Raw genomic sequence first — 21984 nt, forward strand, 5'->3', positions numbered from 1 at the left:
GGGATTAGGTTTAACATTATGGCTGAATTGGTCTTTATTGTTGTGATCATTGAGGTCTGACCAAGGCCATAGGCTGATTAACCCTTGGCCTACAATTTTCGCGCCCCCCACTGTAATCTAATGAACATAATAAAAAAATCCCCATCAAAATCCGTCTGTTTAAGTTAGAGATATCTGGGGGGTTTTGCATGGTCTGCGTCTCAATCCACCACATCCGCCGATATCACCCTTCTGTATCTGCGGTGAAAGGTGGCAGAGCTAGAGTGTTGTTTGACAAACCATGAAACATCCCGAAAATCAGTCTTCTCACAAAAAAAGATCTGCATCGTCCGAACGGTTTTGCCTACAAAACTACGAGGACCACTCTATTGAAAGATGAGACTCTCATGAGCACCATGGGGTTCTCCGTTTTGCCAGGACGCCCACAAGCCTCACAAGACTAGTCTTAAGGTACCGGTACCAGTTTCAAAAATGAATGGAAGTATACAGTATATGGAGATAGTTTAGTGCCTAAACTAAGGGGATAAATACATGTAAAAAAAAACATTTCCTGATCTTTCTTATATCGTTCAGATATAGGACAGACACTTCAGAACAAACTTCCTTTTGATTTTGTTTTGGACTATCTGTTGCTCAATGTAGTGAATCTGTTATTCATTGTGTTTCTATTGGCTATTAGCAGTAATGCCAAATTCAACGTTTCATCCAATAATGTTTTTATGTATTTTTTTTGTTGATACCTTAAGGGGTCTTAAAATTCTAAATCAAATAGCTAAATGATCCTTGGTATGAACATCTTTACAAAATCCATATGTTAGCTTAGAACCCCCTCCCCCTGTTGAGATCAGTGAGGTCTGACCAGGGCCATACACTGATTAATTATGGCTGAATGGGGACTTTACTGTTGAGATCAGTGAGGTCTGACCAGGGCCATACACTGATTAATTATGGCTGAATGGGGACTTTACTGTTGAGATCAGTGAGGTCTGACCAGGGCCATACACTGATTAATTATGGCTGAATGGGGACTTTACTGTTGAGATCAGTGAGGTCTGACCAGGGCCATACACTGATTAATTATGGCTGAATGGGGACTTTACTGTTGAGATCAGTGAGGTCTGACCAGGGCCATACACTGATTAATTATGGCTGAATGGGGACTTTACTGTTGAGATCAGTGAGGTCTGACCAGGGCCATACACTGATTAATTATGGCTGAATGGGGACTTTACTGTTGTGATCAGTGAGGTCTGACCAGGGCCATACACTGATTAATTATGGCTGAATGGGGACTTTACTGTTGTGATCAGTGAGGTCTGACCAGGGCCATACACTGATTAATTATGGCTGAATGGGGACTTTACTGTTGTGATCAGTGAGGTCTGACCAGGGCCATACACTGATTAATTATGGCTGAATGGGGACTTTACTGTTGAGATCAATGAGGTCTGACCAGGGCCATACACTGATTAATTATGGCTGAATGGGGACTTTACTGTTGTGATCAGTGAGGTCTGACCAGGGCCATACACTGATTAATTATGGCTGAATGGGGAATTTACTGTTGAGATCAGTGAGGTCTGACCAGGGCCATACACTGATTAATTATGGCTGAATGGGGACTTTACTGTTGTGATCAGTGAGGTCTGACCAGGGCCATACACTGATTAATTATGGCTGAATGGGGACTTTACTGTTGTGATCAGTGAGGTCTGACCAGGGCCATACACTGATTAATTATGGCTGAATGGGGACTTTACTGTTGTGATCAGTGACGTCTGACATATGCTGAGCATGGATGCGTCCCAAATGGACCCTGGTCAAAAATAGTGTACTATGTAGGGGATTAGGGTGCATTCTGGGAGGCTGCCTTAGTATTTGAACACAATATCTTTGAAGAGAGCCTGTCTACCTCCTAATCAAACAGATGTATTGCGCACAATGGAACAAAGACAGTGTTGGAATAAACCCACTGAACCTTTCATGGCAAATGAATTATAAAGCAGTCCAATGTTTTCGTATGAGAACATTAGGGGTAACATTTTTCCTCACCCTCTCTCCTCTGTCTCCTTTAGGCCCAGGATCCCCAGCCTTGCCTTGGAGGCCTCCCTCTGCCTGCAACACACGAACAGGGAGAGGTGTCAGACACCTCCCTCACACAGCCAGGCTCACCCTGCCCTGACCTTGACCATAGTAACACGTCTGCTATGTAATGTCGCCCTGCCCTGACCCTGACCATAGTAACACGTCTGCTATGTAATGTCACCCTGACCTTGACCATAGTAACACGTCTGCTATGTAATGTCGCCCTGCCCTGACCCTGACCATAGTAACACGTCTGCTATGTAATGTTGACCTTGACCATAGTAACATGTCTGCTATGTAATGTTGACCTTGACCATAGTAACATGTCTGCTATGTAATGTCACCCTGACCTTGACCATAGTAACATGTCTGCTATGTGATGCCGTCCTGACCAAGACCATAGTAACATCTCTGCTATGTAATATTGCCCTGACATTATACTAGATTATTTAGTACTCACGTCTCGCCCTGGGAGACCTGGAACTCCTGCTGTTCCGATTGGTCCAGGGGGACCTGTGATGTCACAGAAACAGTTCCAGAAAATATTCATGTTCATACTACTTGTAGTTTAGTCCTGGTTCTTGGAGAGAAAAAAACTGATAAAAACACACACTTGCAGGGACACACACATGCAGGGACACACACCTGCAGGGACACACACTTGCATGCACACAGACACTTATACACACAGAACTGAAGTTGTACCTGGAGGTCCAAGGGGACCAGATGGGCCGGGAGGACCAGCTACGAACTCAGGAAGAGTTGGAGTAAGAGGAGTCTCTGATTAAACACAAACAAGAAATACAGTTATTACTGTGTTGTTGTACCACAGTGGCGGTCGGTGCCGTTTCAGATGAGGGAGGATGATATATTTTGAATGAGCTTGGCCTTATTTCTATTACAGCATATTGGATGACTGTCATTCATATTCCATTCACACCAGTTCAATGTAACAGCGATAGGTTTAGGCTACTACATGATACTCAAATTTGAAATCAGTGTACCCAGAGGAGGACGGAAGCTAGCTGTCCTCCGGCTACACCAGGGTGCTACCCTAAAGAGTGCTGTTGAGGCTACTGTAGACCTTCATTGCAAAACGGTGTGTTTTAATAAATTATTTGGTTACATGTGAATATATTTAGTATAGTTTTATCTAAAAAGGAAAACTTTTTAAATGTTTAACTATTTTTATTTTTATGAAATTCACTGAGGAGGATGCTCCTCCCCTTCCTCCTCTGAGGAGGATGCTCCTCCCCTTCCTGCTCTGAGGAGGAGGAGCCGCCACTGTTGCACCAGTGCTGTAAAATCCTTAATGCCGTTTCATTAAGGTTTGTAGGACCTCTGACCCAGCACTTGCCCCTTGTAGTGTGTGTGCGCGTGTGTGTGTGTGTGTGTGTGTGTGCGCAGGGGCAGTGTGTTCATTAGGGCGATATGGGCGACGCACTGCCAAACGGGAAAAGGAAGGGATTTTTTTTCTAATCAATTATATCACGGCAACAGTAGTTATCAGTGTTCTAATCTAGACGTCTGATCTGCCACTAAATGTCCAATCAGGCTAAAGTCGTGCTTCAAATGGCCCCGCCCCTTTTGGGGCGATTTCAGTCAGGTTGAAAATCGCCCCAGAAGTCTCTCATAGACTCTCATGTAAAATCTTTTTTTTTCAAATATCAGAGCTTTCAATACAATCTCTATGGGTTCCGGGAGGGCTTGCACTTACGCGCTTTCGTCATACGTAACATAACCATGAACGTAACTAAGAAAAGAGCGGGTAGCAGCGTCAATCAATTCACGTACTACTGTCAAGATGGCTAGCGTTCAGTGCAACTCGATTGTCTCTTTGAAAGAAGTTCCTTTTTGTCGGTGAACAAATCAAGATAAATTGGCAACGAAACAATTAGGACCTCCCAGACCAAATTTAATAATTCAACAGGTTTCTACTAAAGGGGGAAAGTCCTACACCCGAGGATTTTCCAAAAATTGGTACGAACGAAAAACCTGGCTAGCAGGCTGCGATGTAGCTAATGCAGTCTTCTGCTACCCCTGCTTACTCTTTCACCCTGAAGGCGGCACGGCAGACAGCACCGCTTGGACAGCGACTGGTGTAACGGACATGCACCATCTTTCAGAAAAGATTAAGAAACATGAGCTGTCAAAGACCCACATGGATAGCTGTTTGAGATTGTCTGCTTTGGGGAGAGTGAACATTGCCACTCAACTGGATGAGGGATACAGGCTAGCTGTCCGCCGCCACAACGATGAGGTTAGCAAGAACCGCCACATCCTCAGCCGGCTAATCCAGTGTGTGAAGTTTTGCGGAGTGTTTGAGTTAGCTTTGCGAGGCAAAGATGAAACTGAGGGCTCCACCAACCCTGGTATTTTTCTTGGACTTGTCAACTTTGTGGCACAATTAGATGAGGTGTTTGATGACCATCTTAAAAATGCTAAAGTTTTCAAGGGAACATCAAAGACCATTCAAAACGAGCTACTGGAGTGTATGCTAGCGGTCATGAGGGAACATATTGTGGAGGAGGTGAAGTCGGCGAACTTCGTAGCTATCCAAGCTGACGAGACCACGGACGTTTCTACACAGACACAGCTGGTGCTTGTGCTTGTGCTGAGGTACATAGATAGCAACCACAAAGTGCAGGAGCGCTTTTTTGAGTTCCTTCCCATCTCGGAATCAACCTCAGTCTCAATCGCCAGTGTGCTTTTGGAGAGACTGAACGGTCTTTTTGCCGACGACGAGAAAGTCAAACTCATTGCGCAAGCTTACGATGGAGCCAGTGTGATGAGGAGAGAGAAGGCTGGTGTGCAGCAAAAGGTGCGTGAGCATTTCAAGAATGCCCATTACGTGCATTGCTATGCGCATCAGCTGAATTTGATCATGCAGCAAGCTACTTCTCGCATCAAAAAAGTGAACATTTTCTTTTCCGATCTTAGCGGGATTGCAACTTTTTTTTCCCGGTCACCCAAACGCACCAGCATTCTTGACCAGACTGTTGCATGAAGACTGCCCAGATCTTCATCCACACGGTGGAACTTCAACAGCAGAGTCGTGAACACTGTCTACGAGAATCGAGACGACCTCATAGAATGTTTTGAAGCCATCCGGACGGGTTCATTGGGTTCATTTGACCAGCCCACCGTGAGAGAGGCATCTGACTACGTGAGGATGCTACATGATGAAGATTTGATTTTTTTCCTGGGGCTTTTTCACAAAATCATGCCCCACGTCGACATTCTGTACCAGAAGCTACAGAAGAAGGACATCGATGCTGTCTTCATCAAACGTGCCCTCGACAGCTTCACAAGCAGTGTGCAGGCCATAAGGTAAGATTAAACAATATCATTCGATCTTTCTCAAAGCAGAGCTTTATTTGAAAATGTATGCATGAAAGGAGACTGCATTTGTGTTTGAAATTACATTATTCTCATTATATATGGCCAGTGGTGTAATCTAGTTTATTTTATATACTATGTGTACTGTACAGTGGTGCTCATAAGTGTATGAACACATTCTAAAGTTGACTAAAAAGAGGAATACAAAAATAAAAAAATCATCTTTTGGAAATTGATCTTAATGACTTAATTAAAAAAGTTGGAAAATCCAACCTTTAAGGACACCAATTTTCTTTTCTTTTTTATTCCTCTTTTTGTCAACTTTAGCATGGGCTCATAAGCTTATGAGCACCACTGTATACTGTGCTGAACATCCAGGCTATGTGAGACACAAAGGCTAACTTAAACACTAAAGACTTTATGCATCCCTGCCCATTTTAAGTGGAACTGAAGTATTTGTACTATACATGGATACATTGCATATACCTGTGCATCACATAGACAACAATACTGTACAAAGCCAACAAACACATTGGTCTGTTTGCCTTCAGGGACTCCTCTCAACAGCAGCTGCAAGAAGCAATAGGAGCCAAAAGACCCAGAACAGCTTTGAGAGAAGAGGAGAAGCAGAGGCTGTCTGAAGAGGTCTGCAACACCATCCTGGATCACACCAAAGAAAGGTTCTCTTTCTCTGGCCACCTTGTGAGTGCTACCTTACTGCAAGAAGACATGTTTGAAAGGTACTGCCATTCATTTCCTGATGAGGCTCTGAATGCCACTGTGAATGCATACCCCATGCTGAGCAAGGCAAAGCTCAAGACAGAACTATCTCTGATCTATGAGAATCCTGAATTCAAGGGCTGCTGTGGTGCACTGGCACTGTACCAGGTTCTCATGAGCTACAACCTCCAGGAGACGTTCTCTGAGACTGTGACTCTGTTGAACATCCTCATAACTACTCCCATGACAACAGCTGAAGCTGAGAGATGTTTCTCAAATTTGACACGAGTTAAGACATTCCTGCGAAATTCAATGGGCCAGGAACGTCTGAATGCACTGGCCATGCTTTCCATGGAGAGGGAACTAGTCCTCAGCATGCCTGATTTCAATGAGAAAGTCATTGACCGCTTTGCTGCATTGAAAGAGAGAAGAGAACAGTTTCAGTACAAGTAATGTAGCCTCTCTCTCTCTTTGTCCCTCCCTGTCTGTCTCTTTAACACACACACGCCCAAATCAGTTCACAGTTGATGTTGTTTAAAATAGTTATTTTTCATTAAAAAAAAGTTTAAAAAAATGAAAAATCTGTTCATGTTCATTTTTACAAATCTATACAATTGGCCAGAATATGGTTGTTCATATTTACAAATCTATACAATTGGCCAGAATATGGTTGTTCATTTTTACAAAGCCATACAGATAGCTGTGTTTACCTTTTCTAGAAATTATTTTCAAATTCTGTTTTCAGGCAAAATGTCTATCACTGTTCATTTTCACAAATCTATACAAGAGGGCAGAATATGGAAGTCTATAAAAATGTCTTATTACCAATAACTTACATCAATGTTTTCAGTAGCCTCTATCAAAAGCTCCTGCTTGCTTGTTGTGAATTATGCTCAGGTGCACATATTTCCAATTCAACCATGAGGCCTTTTTGAAGCAAGTAATGTGTATATCAGAATTCTTTAGTTAAACTTAGCAGCACCTCATCATTCTGGTTTGGTCTTCAATGTGTAAAGCCAAGATGCCCAGACCACACTAGGTCAAGCCTCACTTGTTCATTCCCCTATTTGGGACAACGTTACTTTGCTTTTATTAAGTAGCACTTTGGTCATATCCTACATTCCACAAAATGTAGTTCTAAAGATCCACTTCAGTGTTGCCAGATCTCGCGAGACAAATAAGCAACCAGGCCTGTGAAAAAAAGCCCAAAACAAGCAACTTTTTCTACGGAGCCCCCCTAGGTTCTGGGTGTACCTGAGAATTTTTTCAGGAGCCGCCACTGTGTGTGCGTGTGTGTGTGTGTGTGTGTGTGTGTGTGTGTGTGTGTGTGTGTGTGAGCATACAGGTTGAATACTGTAAAAAAAACTCCTTATGGGATGACTACAGCTGGGCTTTACTCTGCCAGAGATCTGAGTTCAGGGCAGGGTTACTCTGTCTCTGAGCTCATTAAACACTGAGACATAGTGAAACACATATTGTAAACATGGATTTACTGAGTGACAGTTTTTTTAATCTAATGAGCCTCTAAGAAGGGACCACTAAGAGCCTACCAGACAAGATAAATTATTTATATGCTCGCTTCGAGGCAAGTAACACTGAAACATGCATGAGAGCATCAGCTGTTCCGGATGGCTATGTGATCACGCTCTCCGTAGCCGATGTGAGTAAGACCTTTAAACAGGTCAACATTCACAAGGCCTCAGGGCCAGACGGATTACCAGGACGTGTACTCCGAGCATGCGCTGACCAACTGGCAAGTGTCTTCACTGACATTTTCAACCTCTCCCTGTTTGAGTCTGTAATACCAACATGTTTCAAGCAGACCACCTCCCTGTGCCCAAGAACACTAAAGTAACCTGCCTAAATGACTACCAACCCGTAGCACTCACGTCTGTAGCCATGAAGTGCTTTGAAAGGCTGGTCATGGCTCACATCAACACCATTATCCCAGAAACCCTAGACCCACTCCAATTTGCATACCGCCCCAAGAGATCCACAGATTATTTAATCTCTATTGCGCTCCACACTGCCCTTTCACACCTGGACAAAAGGAACACCTATGTGAGAATGCTATTCATTGACTACAGCTCAGCGTTCAACACCATAGTGCCCACAAAGCTCATCACTAAGCTAAGGACCCTGGGATTAAACACCTCCCTCTGCAACTGGCTCCTGGACTTCCTAATGGGCCGCCCCCAGGTGGTAAGGGTAGGTAACAACACATCTGCCACGCTGATCCTCAACACGGGGGCCCCTCAGGGTTGCGTGCTCAGTCCCCTCCTGTACTCCCTGTTCACTCATGACTGCATGGCCAGGCACGACTCCAACACCATCATTAAGTTTGCCGATGACACAACAGTGGTAGGCCTGATCACCTACAACGACAAGACAGCCTATAGGGAGGAGGTCAGAGACCTGGCCGTGTGGTACCAGGACAACAACCTCTCCCTCAACGTGATCAAGACAAAGGAGATAATTGTGGACTACAGGAAAAAGAAGAGGACAGAGGACGCCCCCATTCTCATCGATGGGGCTGTAGTGGAGCAGGTTGAGAGCTTCAAGTTCCTTGGTGTCCACATCACCAACAAACAAACATGGTCCAAACACACCAAGAAAGTCGTGAAGAGGGCACGACAAAACCTATTCCCCCTAAGGAGACTGAAAAGATTTGGCATGGGTCCTCAAATCCTCAAAAGGTTCTACAGCTGCACCATCGAGAGCATCCTGACTGGTTGCATCACTACCTGGTATTGCAACTGCTCGGCCTCTGACCGCAAGGCACTACAGAGGGTAGTGCGTACGGCCCAGTACATCACTGGGTCCAAGCTTCCTGCCATCCAGGACCTCTATACCAGGCGGTGTCAGAGGAAGGCCCTAAAAATTGTCAAAGACTCCAGCCACCCTAGTCATAGACTGTTCTCAATGCTACCGCATGGCAAGCGGTACCGGAGCGCCAAGTCTAGGTCCAAGAGGCTTCTAAACAGCTTTTACCCCCAAGCCATAAGACTCCTGAACATCTAATCAAATGGCTACCCACACTATTTGCATTGTCCCCCCCCCCCCCCCTTTTACGCTGCTGCTACTCTCTGTTTATTATCTATGCATAGTCACTTTAATAACTCTACCTACATGTACATATTACCTAAATTACCTCGACTAACCGGTGCCCCCGCACATTGACTCTGTACCGGTACCTACTGTATATACAGTGCCTTGCAAAATAATTCATCTCCCTTGGCGTTTTTCCTATTTTGTTGCATTACAACCTGCAATTTAAATTTGATTTTTATTTGGATTTCAGGTAATGGTCATACACAAAATAGTCAAAATTGATGAAGTGGAATTTAAAAAATAACTTGTTTCAAAAAATTCAAAAAAAGAAATAACGGAAAAGTGGTGCGTGCATGAAGCTGCAGTTTCCCTCTAGCCCCACGAGGAGGGCCTATGAGTGGCAGAGCCTCGCCTCCATCCCCTCTCTATACGGGTCCTGGGATTTGGCTCCTGGCCGTCTCTGAGTTTCCAAAAGCAGACTGCTGTGCTGACAGTTTACAAATGAGCTGTGATTTACAGCCAGCTGGCTCCAGCAGCTAGCACAGCCAACAGCCTCTCCTCTCCTCTCCTCTCCTCTCCTCTCCTCTCCTCTCCTCTCCTCTCCTCTCCTCTCCTCTCCTCTCCTCTCCTCTCCTCTCCTCTCCTCTCCTCTCCTCTCCTCTCCTCTCCTCTCCTCTCCTCTCCTCTCCTCTCTCTCCTCTTCTCTTCGCTGCTCTCCACAGCCCCAGAACTAGACCCAGACACACAGCCTCTCCTCTCCTCTCCTCTCCTCTCCTCTCCTCTCCTCTCCTCTCCTCTCCTCTCCTCTCCTCTCCTCTCCTCTCCTCTCCTCTCCTCTCCTCTCCTCTCCTCTCCTCTCCTCTCCTCTCCTCTCCTCTATTGCACTCCACACTGCCCTTTCCCACCTGGACAAGAGGAACACCTATGTGAGAATGCTAATCATTGACTACAGCTCAGCGTTCAACACCATAGTGCCCACAAAGCTCATCACTAAGCTAAGGACCCTGGGACTAAACACCTCCCTCTGCAACTGGCTCCTGGACTTCCTAATGGGCCGCCCCCAGGTGTTAAGGGTAGGTAACAACACATCTGCCACGCTGATCCTCAACACGGGGGCCCCTCAGGGGTGCGTGCTCAGTCCCCTCCTGTACTCCCTGTTCACTCATGACTGCATGGCCAGGCACGACTCCAACACCATCATTAAGTTTGCCGATGACACAACAGTGGTAGGCCTGATCACCTACAACGACGAGACAGCCTATAGGGAGGAGGTCAGAGACCTGGCCGTGTGGTACCAGGACAACAACCTCTCCCTCAACGTGATCAAGACATAGGAGATGATTGTGGACTACAGGAAAAAGAAGAGGACCGAGGACGCCCCCATTCTCATCGACGGGGCTGTAGTGGAGCAGGTTGAGAGCTTCAAGTTCCTTGGTGTCCACATCACCAACAAACAAACATGGTCCAAACACACCAAGACAGTCGTGAAGAGGGCACGACAAAACCTATTCCCCCTAAGGAGACTGAAAATATTTGAAATGGGTCCTCAGATCCTCAAAAGGTTCTACAGCTGCACCATCGAGAGCATCCTGACTGGTTGCATCACTACCTGGTATTGCAACTGCTCGGCCTCTGACCGCAAGGCACTACAGAGGGTAGTACGTACGGCCCAGTACATCAATGGGTCCAAGCTTCCTGCCATCCAGGACCTCTATACCAGGCGGTGTCAGAGGAAGGCCCTAAAAATTGTCAAAGACTCCAGCCACCCTAGTCATAGACTGTTCTCTCTGCTACCGCATGGCAAGCGGTACCGGAGCGCCAAGTCTAGGTCCAAGAGGCTTCTAAACAGCTTTTACCCCCAAGCCATAAGACTCCTGAACATCTAATCAAATGGCTACCCACACTATTTGCATTGTCCCCCCCCCTTTTTACGCTGCTGCTACTCTCTGTTTATTATCTATGCATAGTCACTTTAATAACTCTACCTACATGTACATATTACCTAAATTACCTCGACTAACCGGTGCCCCCGCACATTGACTCTGTACCGGTACCTACTGTATATACAGTGCCTTGCAAAATAATTCATCTCCCTTGGCGTTTTTCCTATTTTGTTGCATTACAACCTGCAATTTAAATTTGATTTTTATTTGGATTTCAGGTAATGGTCATACACAAAATAGTCAAAATTGATGAAGTGGAATTTAAAAAATAACTTGTTTCAAAAAATTCAAAAAAAGAAATAACGGAAAAGTGGTGCGTGCATGAAGCTGCAGTTTCCCTCTAGCCCCACGAGGAGGGCCTATGAGTGGCAGAGCCTCGCCTCCATCCCCTCTCTATACGGGTCCTGGGATTTGGCTCCTGGCCGTCTCTGACTTTCCAAAAGCAGACTGCTGTGCTGACAGTTTACAAATGAGCTGTGATTTACAGCCAGCTGGCTCCAGCAGCTAGCACAGCCAACAGCCTCTCCTCTCCTCTCCTCTCGTCTCCTCTCCTCTCCTCTCCTCTCCTCTCCTCTCCTCTCCTCTCCTCTCCTCTCCTCTCCTCTCCTCTCCTCTCCTCTCCTCTCCTCTCCTCTCCTCTCCTCTCCTCTCCTCTCCTCTCCTCTCCTCTCCTCTCCTCTCCTCTCCTCTCCTCTCCTCTCCTCTCCTCTCCTCTTCGCTGCTCTCCACAGACCCAGAACTAGACCCAGACACACAGCCTCTCCTCTCCTCTCCTCTCCTCTCCTCTCCTCTCCTCTCCTCTCCTCTCCTCTCCTCTCCTCTCCTCTCCTCTCCTCTCCTCTCCTCTCCTCTCCTCTCCTCTCCTCTCCTCTCCTCTCCTCTCCTCTCCTCTCCTCTCCTCTCTCTCTCTCCTCTTCTCTTCGCTGCTCTCCACAGCCCCAGAACTAGACCCAGACACACAGCCTCTCCTCTCCTCTCTTCTCCTCTCCTCTCCTCTCCTCTCCTCTCCTCTCCTCTCCTCTCCTCTCCTCTCCTCTCCTCTCCTCTCCTCTCCTCTCCTCTCCTCTCCTCTCCTCTCCTCTCCTCTCCTCTCCACAGACCCAGATCTAGACCCAGACCCACACTAAACTTAACCCTAATCTTAACCCTAACCTTAACCACACAGCTAACCTTATGCTTTACCCTAACCCTAACCTTTTGATTTTGCAGCTTGGCCAACTACTGGGAACCCCTGTCTGTCTGTACTGCCCCCTGGTGTTGAATTATGGCACATTAACCTGTGTTTGCCTTGTCTGACCCATTCCAGTCACCATCACAAGCGCATCCATGGAAAACAGTTACTGTACGCATTTGGATACTGGTCCTGGTATGAATTAATCAGATAATATTTCAGTTTAAAGTCTAGAATAGGTATTTTTTGTGAAATAGAGATTGACATGCATATGAATTGGGGTGGCCAGTGGTGATAGAGAACCATGGTCGCTGTTAACAGCTGCAGTGTGAATGTGAACACAAGGAAACAGTCAACTTCATTCAACCCAGTATTTCCTGTTGTAGTAATTCTGTACTTGAGACATTTTGACCCCGGTAAATAGCAACCTGATGCCCTTTTAACTACTAATGGAATGCCTTTGGTACAGGCTAAAGCTCTGCTGAGGAGGACAGATACTCTGAGGCCTCTCTGTGGTTATAACTAATTGCTTCTCCTTCATGGATATGAAAATATCCAGTTACAGAGCATGCATTTCCACCTGTGCCCTGTCTTCACCTTGTTTTGCATTAATTGGCCCTTGGCCAGCTGATTCCAATCATGGTTGACAGGAAGATTGCATAGAGCTCTTAGAAACAATACCATCTACTGAAGCTAAGATGGCAATGATGGTGGTTGGGGGTCCACTCACCCTGCTCGTCGAACCCAAACATGTCACCCCTCGGCTGGGTAGAGGAGGAGCGTGGCCCTTGAGGGCCTGGAGGTCCGGGGAGGCCTGGAAGACCGATCTCTCCTGGTATTCCTCTCTCTCCCATTGGCCCTGGGAATCAAAGGGGACCTATCATCTCACAACAATAGCCATTCAGATATTGAAGATAATGACCTGCACATGCATTGTCTACGTCACTCCTATGTAACGCTCGCAGGCGGAATCTTCTGAAACAAGACAATGCTGAACAATGTTGAAAAAAACAGAACGAATGTCATGCATTCCCATCAGAGGCACGTCACGTGGGGAATATCAGGATGAATCACCTGTCGGTCCGGTCTGTCCTGGAACCCCTGCCTCGCCAGCTGGGCCAGGAATTCCTGGTGGTCCGATTGGCCCTGGTGGTCCTCTTCCTCCTATTGACCAGAAACAGAACCAGAACCATGTGTTTACTATGTTGAGAGGTAACCTCCCCAGGTGATATATGGTTGTGTGTGTGTGTGTGTGGGAGGGGGGGGGGGGGGGGGGGGTATGGGTGATAAAGCTCTGGCTGGCTGTAGGTAGGATGGAGGGCCTATGGGGGTGGGGTTGGGGGTGTTATCTGGCTGTAGGTAGCATGGAGGGCCTATGGGGGTGGGGTTGGGGGTGTTACCTGGCTGTAGGTGAGATGGAGGGCCCATGGGGGTGGGGTTGGGGGTGTTACCTGGCTGTAGGTGAGATGGAGGGCCCATGGGGGTGGGGTTGGGGGTGTTACCTGGCTGTAGGTGAGATGGAGGGCCCATGGGGGTGGGGTTGGGGGTGTTACCTGGCTGTAGGTGAGATGGAGGGCCCATGGGGGTGGGGTTGGGGGTGTACACCTCGTTATCACTGGAGCCCTCTGATGACTTGTTGAAGGACGGTGACGTTGAACCTGCCCCGTCTAGCAGTTTAATCTGGAATAACAAAGAACCAGGGTCAGATTAAATATACTGATGTAATCTTCCGTCCATCATATTGATAATTTTCTTCATGATCATCATCGTCAACCATCCATCTTTCTTCCATGTCCTCTGATCTCCTTTTCTCCTCTGATACATTGTTACCTTGGACTCAATGTAGTTCAGTCTGATGTTCATGTCAGTGAAGCCAGTGCAGTTCATACACTCTGCAACGAGAGAGGAGAGAGGAGAGGGTTAAAGGTGAGATGACACGCGCACACACACACACACACACACACACACACACACACACACACACACACACACACACACACACACACACACACACACACACACACACACACACACACACACACACACACACACACACACACACACTCACACACACACACACATACACACACACACACACACACACACACACACACACACACATACACACACACACACACACACACAGGCCCTCTCCTGGCAGTGGTTTAATGGCACCACTACTGGGAAGCCAAAAGACATACAAAAGAACAATATCCAAGAATTTATTAGCTATTCTTGAATATTTTCTTCATTAAATCACACTCAGACTAAACATAATCTTTCTCTCTAACACACACAGGATTGTTTTCTGTCTGCCCACTAGCAGTGCCCCTCTGTATGGCCAGACGCTGGGAACACAGACCCTCCCTCTCTTTTTCATCACCCGTTCCCTAGCAACTCCTGGTCTGTCCCCATGCCAGGGTGGCACAATGGCACATATTAGCCTTTTGCACATGAAGGGTATGAGGGGCTAGGACAGATTTTCTACAGGAACATTCTGGAACATTCAGGAAATATTCTGAGGGGTATGAATGAATCCGATAGGTTTCATTGGCATCCCATTTTTTTTTTTTTGTTGAGAGAAACCCCAAGTCAAGATCATATCAGCTAATCTACTGGTTCCCATAATTGGGTAATCAAGGCACCACTTGTATAATAATCTAGTCACCTCTGAGTAAACCACATGACATGCACTGAGGGAAAATTGGTCCAGAGTATAGCCTGTAAATAGAATGTTCTGGTCTAGAAAGTCAAGAACAGAAATGTTCCGGAATGTTTCCCATTCCACAGACACATCTGGCCACACAAACCTAATGATGTAGAATGCCATTGCCAGGGACAACTAGCACTCATAAATAACTACTCTTTGCAACAACAAAACGAGCTAAACGGTTCTGGCTTCCCTATATCATGGTTTAACCACAGTACACAGGGTTCCAGCGGCAGCCATTGAGGTTTCTGTACTGAAATAGGACAGACAGGGTTTGGGTGGGATAGGGTTACTTGGTGTGTGTGTGTGTGTGTGTGTGTGTGTGTGTGTGTGATGTGTGTGTGTTTGTGTGTGTGTGTGTGTTTGTGTGTGTGTGTGTGTGTGTGTGTGTGTTTGTGTGTGTGTGTGTGTGTGTGTGTTTGTGTGTGTGTGTGTGTGTGTGTGTGTGTGTGTGTGTGTGTGTGTGTGTGTGTGTGTGTGTGTGTGTGTGTGTGTGTGTGTGTGTGTGTGTGTGTGTGTGTGTGTGTGTGTGTGTGTGTGTGTGTGTGTGTGTTTGTGTGTGTGTGTGTGGAGGGGGGGGTTCCAAAGTGTTGGTTTACCATTGGTATAAGCGAGCATGCACACATCCACAAACAGAAGCACCGATCAAGGGCTCAACCAAACACATTCCTCCGTAATTAATCTGCACACATACTCAGTACTGTTTATCTAGCCACTTCAGTGAGACCAAAATGAACCCAATTAGCTCCTTGTGATAAGAGTAATTGCACTGAGTATCAGTACAGTAGGGTATATGGGGGTGATGTATGTACAGAGCGATGTGGGGTGTACAGGGTACGGTGTGGGGTGGTTTTGGTTAGGGCACTGAACTGATAATGACCCGCTCTCCCTCTCTGTTCTTACCCAGGGTTATTTCAGCTCTTACACATCATCCAGGCGCACCCTTAACTCCCCCTTCCCCTGTCCCCCATCCCCCGACGAGGGGTTTGGGATCTAGAGTCATTACTGTGTCATAAACAAGCGCCACAGAGACGAGTCTTCATGTCATGAACGTGAGCCAGGATTTCCATTTTAACTGTAACAGCAGAGAAAGGCGAAGTTCCGTTGTGTGAAAGTTCCGCAGTTCTACAGAGGAAGTGTGTTGGGATCTATAATGACACCATGGCAACATAAAGATATTTGACTTAATATTCTTGTAATGATCTGAGTTTGTGGGAAAGGATTGAGTTACGTTGTCCTTTATACTGTAGTTATAGCAGTGACGAGCTATTGCGCTAAATAAGCAAACATAAACTACTATTTTTTCCTGTTTAAATTCTCAGAGGAGTCGCCGGATTACATGAATGTTTTTGTCCTGCTCTGCAAACAGATACACTTTACTGACACAAAACAAGAACAACTTCCCACTTGGGCACACCACGTCATTTCAACGTGGATAATTCGGCAATATTTTGGTTGAGACGTTGATCAATGAGATTACAACCTATATTCACCCACTCAAAAAGACAGCCAAAAGTTAGTTGAATTTCCAATGTGTTATCACTAATACAACCAAATTCCAATCAAAAAACAATGTCTGATTTTTGGTTTAGTTGTCACCCAAATGTCTATCACTGCACTTTCAACCATTTAAAAGCACAACAAAGTTCAAATGGGAATACAATTTGAGATTTCGTTTATTTATACAATATACTGTATGAACGCATTATCATGGTGCTTCATCTAACAGCAGAACCACATGACATGGATTGCAGTTGAGATTACATTGAAAGTACATGGTAGAAGTGATCAATGCGGTTGGAGATTCTGCACAGACTGTGAAGATCTCCACAGACCTGCGACCTTTGCATGCCGTCTTGAACATACTTTGAACTACATACGCTTTATATGACTACACTACCGGTCAAAGGTTTTAGAACATCTACTCATTCAAGGGTTTTTCTTAATTTTTTTCTTATTTTCTACATTGTAGAATAATAGTGAAGACATCAAAACCGTGAAATAACACAAATGGAATCATGTAGTAACCAAAGAAGTGATAAACAAATCAAAATATATTTTATATTTGAGATTCTTCAAATAGCCACCCTTTGCCTTGATGACAGCTTTGAACACTCTTGGCATTCTCTCAACCAGCTTCATGGAGGTAGTCACCTGGAATGCATTTCAATTAACAGGTTTGCCTTCTTAAAAGTTAATTTGTGGAATTTCGTTCCTTCTTAATGTGTTTGAGCCAATCAGTTGTGTTGTGACAAGGTGGGGGGTATACAGAAGATAGCCCTATATGGTAAAATACCAAGTCCATATTATGGCAAGAACAGCTCAAATAAGCAAAGAGAAACAACAGTCCATCATTACTTTAAGACATGAAGGTCAGTCAATACGGAAGATTTCAAGAACTTTGAAGGTTTCTTCAAGTGCAGTCGCAAAAACCATCAAGCGCTATGATGAAACTGGCTCTCATGAGGACCGCCACAGGAAAGGAAGACCCAGAGTTACCTCTGCTGCAGAGGATAAGTTCATTAGAGTTACCAGCCTCAGAAATTGCAGGCCAAATAAATGCTTCACAGAGTTCAAGTAAGAGACACATCTCAACATCAACTGTTCAGAGGAGACTGCGTGAATCAGGCCTTCATGGTCGAATTGCTTCAAAGAAACCAGTACTAAAGGACACCAATAATAAGAAGAGACTTGCTTGGGCCAAGAAACACGAGCAATGGACATTAGACCGGTGGACATTTGTCCTTTGGTCTGGAGTCCAAATTTGAGATTTTTGGTTACAACCGCCGTGTCTTTGTGAGACGCGGTGTGGTGAACAGATGATCTCTGCATGTGTATTTCCCACCGTAAAGCATGGAGGAGGAGGTGTTATGGTGTGGGGGTGCTTTGCTGGTAACACTGTCTTGAATGTATTTAAAATTCAAGGCACATTTAAACAGCATAGCTACCACAGCATTCTGCAGCGATACGCCATCCCATCTGGTTTGGGCTTAGTGGGACTATCATTTGTTTTTCAACAGGACAGTGACCCAACACACCTTCAAGCTGTGTAAGGGCTATTTTACCAAGAAGGAGAGTGATGGAGTGCTGCATCAGATGACCTGGCCTCCACAATCTCCAAATTGAGATGGTTTGGGATGAGTCGGACGGCAGAGTGAAAGAAAAGCAGCCAACAAGTGCTCAGCATATGTGGGAACTCCTTCAAGACTGTTGGAAAAGCATTCCAGGTGAAGCTGGTTGAGAGAATGCCAAGAGCGTGCAAAGCTGTCATCAAGGCAAAGGGTGGCTATTTGAAGAATTTGTTTAACACTGTTTTGGTTACTACATGATTCCATCTGTGTTATTTCATAGTTTTGATATCTTCACTATTATTCTACAATGTAGAAAATAGTAAAAATAAAGAAAAACCCTTGAATGAGTAGATGTTCTAAAACTTGTGACCGGTAGTGTACATAAGAAGAGATTTATAGTTACAGACCATGGATCTGTTACTCATTTTGAGGTTGAATGTTACATTAGTTTATAAGATAGCCTTAACTTAAGGCTATTTACTGTATTAAAAGTAATATTCAAATGTGTTTAGTTGACAACACAACCAAATATCAACATTTAAAGGAGACGTATCTACTGCTTGGAGAGTTTCATCTGAGCAACTTATGTAAGGTATTTATTTTTCTTAGTCATCCTTGTGTCACCCATGCAGTTGGGCCATGGTCCTCTCCCGTGTATCGAACATCAAAGGCGGATCCAAGAAGGGCTCTGTGGAGGGAAAGATAATTTACTCAGTCATACCTTGTTCGCCCCCCACAGAGAGATGAGAAGGGTCCCTCCGCTGCCATGCAGGTAGGCGTGTCCTTATTTCTAAATATCTCCCAGAAGCAATTCTTCATCCCAGTATTGATAACCGCGAAGGGGGTTACTAAGTACGTAGAGGGCTTGATAGATTCGGGAGCAGCAGGTAATTTTATCGATCACCAGCTAGTACAAGAGCTTGACATTGATCTAACACCTGTCACCCCTCGCTTAAAGATTAACGCCCTGGACGGGCAGCCATTAGGCACGGGCTTCATTACGCACCTGACACAGAGCGTCACCCTCCAGATTGGAGTCTTCCACACCGAAACCATTCAACTCATGGAACTCTCATCCCCCAAACAGCCACTCAGCCTCGGACACCCCTGGCTTTGTCGTTACGACCCTGCCATCTTGTGGCGACAAGGTGAACCACCACCATTAAGGACTCTGCCTCTGCAGTGCCACCCACCATACCATCTGAATACGCCCAGTACAGCAATGTCTTCAGCAAAATCAAGGCCTCCACTCTGCCACCACATCACCCAGGGGACTGTGCTATTGACTTACTCCCTGGAGTGTCCCCACCTAAGGGCCGTGTTTACCCCCTATCTATCCCGGAAAATGAGGCAATGGAGAACTACATTGATGAAGCACTCAAACCGTTTCATTCGTCCTTCTTCTTCCCCGGCTGCATCCAGCTTCTTCTTCGTTGGTAAAAAGGACGGTGGTCTCCGTCCATGTATTGATTACCATTACCTGAATGACATCACGATCAAGAACCATTTCCCTCTTCCTCTGATCCCAGCGACCCTTGAACAAGTGGGCCGCGCCAACATCTATACAAAACTCGACCTGCGAAGTGCATATAACCTTGTCCGTATACGTCAGGGCGACGAATGGAAGACGGCCTTCATCACCGCACGAGGGCCCTACGGCCTTATTAACGCCCCCGCCGTCTTCCAATCCTTTATGAACAAGGTTTTCCAGGATATGATCAACCGCTTTCTCATCGTCTACGTTGACGACATCCTGATTTACTCACTGAAGGAACACATACAGCATGTACAAAAGGGTTCTTCAATGGCTCCTTGACCATAACCTTTTATGTGAAGACTGAAAAGAGCACCATCCATGTAACCTCTGTCAACGTCCTCGGTTTTGTACTGACACCTGGAGGGGTCAGCATGGATGAGAACAAAGTCACCGCCGTCAGTAGCTGGCCCAAACCCACCACCGTTAAGGAACTCCAACGTTTCATTGGGTTCTCCAACTTCTTATCGCCGGTTCATTCGGAACTTCAGTTCTGCTGCCGCTCCTCCACTGCCCTTACCAGGCAAAAGACCCTTCAATGGTCTGATACCGCCCTGACTGCTTTCAACAACTTGAAACACCTCTTCACCTCAGCTCCTGTCCTTTGCCAGCCTGATCCGACCCTTCCTTTCACCCTGGAGGTGGATGCCTCCGAAGTAGGAGTAGGAGCCATACTCTCTCAGCGGGTGGGAACACCTCCAAAATCACATCCCTGTGCCTTCTTCTCCAGGAAGATATCCGACGCTGAGAGGAACTCCTCGCCATTAAGCTGGCCCTCGAGGAGTGGCGCCACTGGTTGGAGGGCGCACAACATCCCTTTCTCGTCCTGACAGATCATCATAATCTGGAATATATCAGAGGGGCCAAGAGGTTAAACTCCAGACAAGCCCGCTGAGCTCACTTCCTCACACGCTTCCATTTTCATGTTACTTACACCCCTGGAAAGAAAAACGTAAAAGCTGATGCTCTCTCCTGCCAGTTTGAACGTCCGACCAGTAACAGTACACCCATTCTTCCTTCCTCTTGCATTATGGGACCGGTACAGTGGGAGGTTCACTCTGCCATACAAAAAGCCCTAACCTCAGACCCGGCTCCTCCTGAGACACCAGCTGGGAAGAGTTACGTACCAGCAGCTGTTAGACCCCAACTGAAGCAATGGTGTCACACGTCCTTGGGGTCAGGACATCCGGGCATTACACGTACCACCGAACTTCTAGCCCGTAAGTTCTGGTGGTCCTCACTGGCGCCCAAAACAAAAGGCCTTGTCAACTCCCTTCCGGTAAGCTTCAACCTTTGCCAATCCCTCACAGACCCTGGTCCCACATAGCTGTTGACTTCATCACAGACCTTCCTGAATCCTCTGGTAACACCACTATCCTTGTCATAGTAGACCGTTTTTCAAAAATGTGTCGTCTGGTTCCTCTTCCTCATATACCTAACGCCATGGAATTGGCTGAGTGTATGTTCCAGCAGGTGTTCCGTCTGTATGGGATTCCGGAGGACATCGTCTCTGACTGCGGACCCCAGTTTGTCTCCCGGGTGTGGCAAGACTTCTGTGACCGACTGGGGGTCGCCCTCAGCCTCTCCTCCAGGTACCATCCCCAGACCAATGGGCAGATGGAACGCATGAACCAAGAAATAGTGAAATACCTCCGCCAACAATGTTCTGCCTCTCCACACGACTGGAGTCGGTATATGGCCTGGGCCGAATACGCTCAGAACTCACTCATGCATTCATCCCTCCGCCTTACTCAGTTTCAGTGTGTACTTGGTTACCAACCCCCCATGTTTCCCTGGGAGGCGGAGCCTGGAACTGTCCCAGCTGTCGACGACTGGTTTCGGCATAGTGAGCGGGTATGGGAGACCGCTCAGCGACATCTGCAGGAAGCCTCTAATACCCAGAAACGCTTTGCCAACAGAAGCCGCCGACCTACGCCACTCTTTCATCCCGGACAGCGTGTGTGGCTCTCAACCAGAGACATCCGGCTCCGCCTCCCCTGCAAAAAGTTCTGTCCTCGCTTCATTGGTCCCTTCAAGATAACCCATCGCATCAACCCTGTCACGTACCGCCTCCAGTTACCCCGTCAGTATAAAATATCCTCGTCCTTCCATGTGTCTCTGTTAAAACTGGTCACCTACAGTCCTCTTCATCCTCCAACCTGCAGTGCGCCCCCTCAGTTGGACGTCGGAGGGGAACCTGCCTACACCATTCAGGCCATCCTTGATTCCAAACGCCTGAGAGGTCGCATCCACTATCTAGTGGACTGGGAAGGTTATGGGCCAGAAGACCGGTCCTGGGTTCCCAACCAGGACATCCTCGACCCAGAGATGATTCAAGCATTCCACCGAAACCATCCGGA

General features: G+C 46.5%; 1 protein-coding gene across 1 annotated transcript in view; it reads right to left on the bottom strand.

Annotated features, from left to right (window-relative positions):
• Positions 1 to 21984, bottom strand: part of LOC311105506 (uncharacterized protein) — a 46018-nt gene that overhangs the window by 16792 nt on the left and 7242 nt on the right. The window contains exons 4-10 of the mRNA XM_084147677.1: positions 14140 to 14201; positions 13863 to 13989; positions 13384 to 13473; positions 13040 to 13168; positions 2791 to 2865; positions 2546 to 2598; positions 2053 to 2115 (exon numbers count right to left, since the gene is read on the bottom strand). Coding sequence (XP_084003803.1) covers positions 2053 to 2115; positions 2546 to 2598; positions 2791 to 2865; positions 13040 to 13168; positions 13384 to 13473; positions 13863 to 13989; positions 14140 to 14201 — 599 coding nt within the window. The remainder of the gene's footprint in view (positions 1 to 2052; positions 2116 to 2545; positions 2599 to 2790; positions 2866 to 13039; positions 13169 to 13383; positions 13474 to 13862; positions 13990 to 14139; positions 14202 to 21984) is intronic.

This window comes from Coregonus lavaretus (assembly GCF_964263955.1).
Source record: "Coregonus lavaretus genome assembly, chromosome: 30".
Lineage (NCBI taxonomy): Eukaryota > Metazoa > Chordata > Actinopteri > Salmoniformes > Salmonidae > Coregonus > Coregonus lavaretus.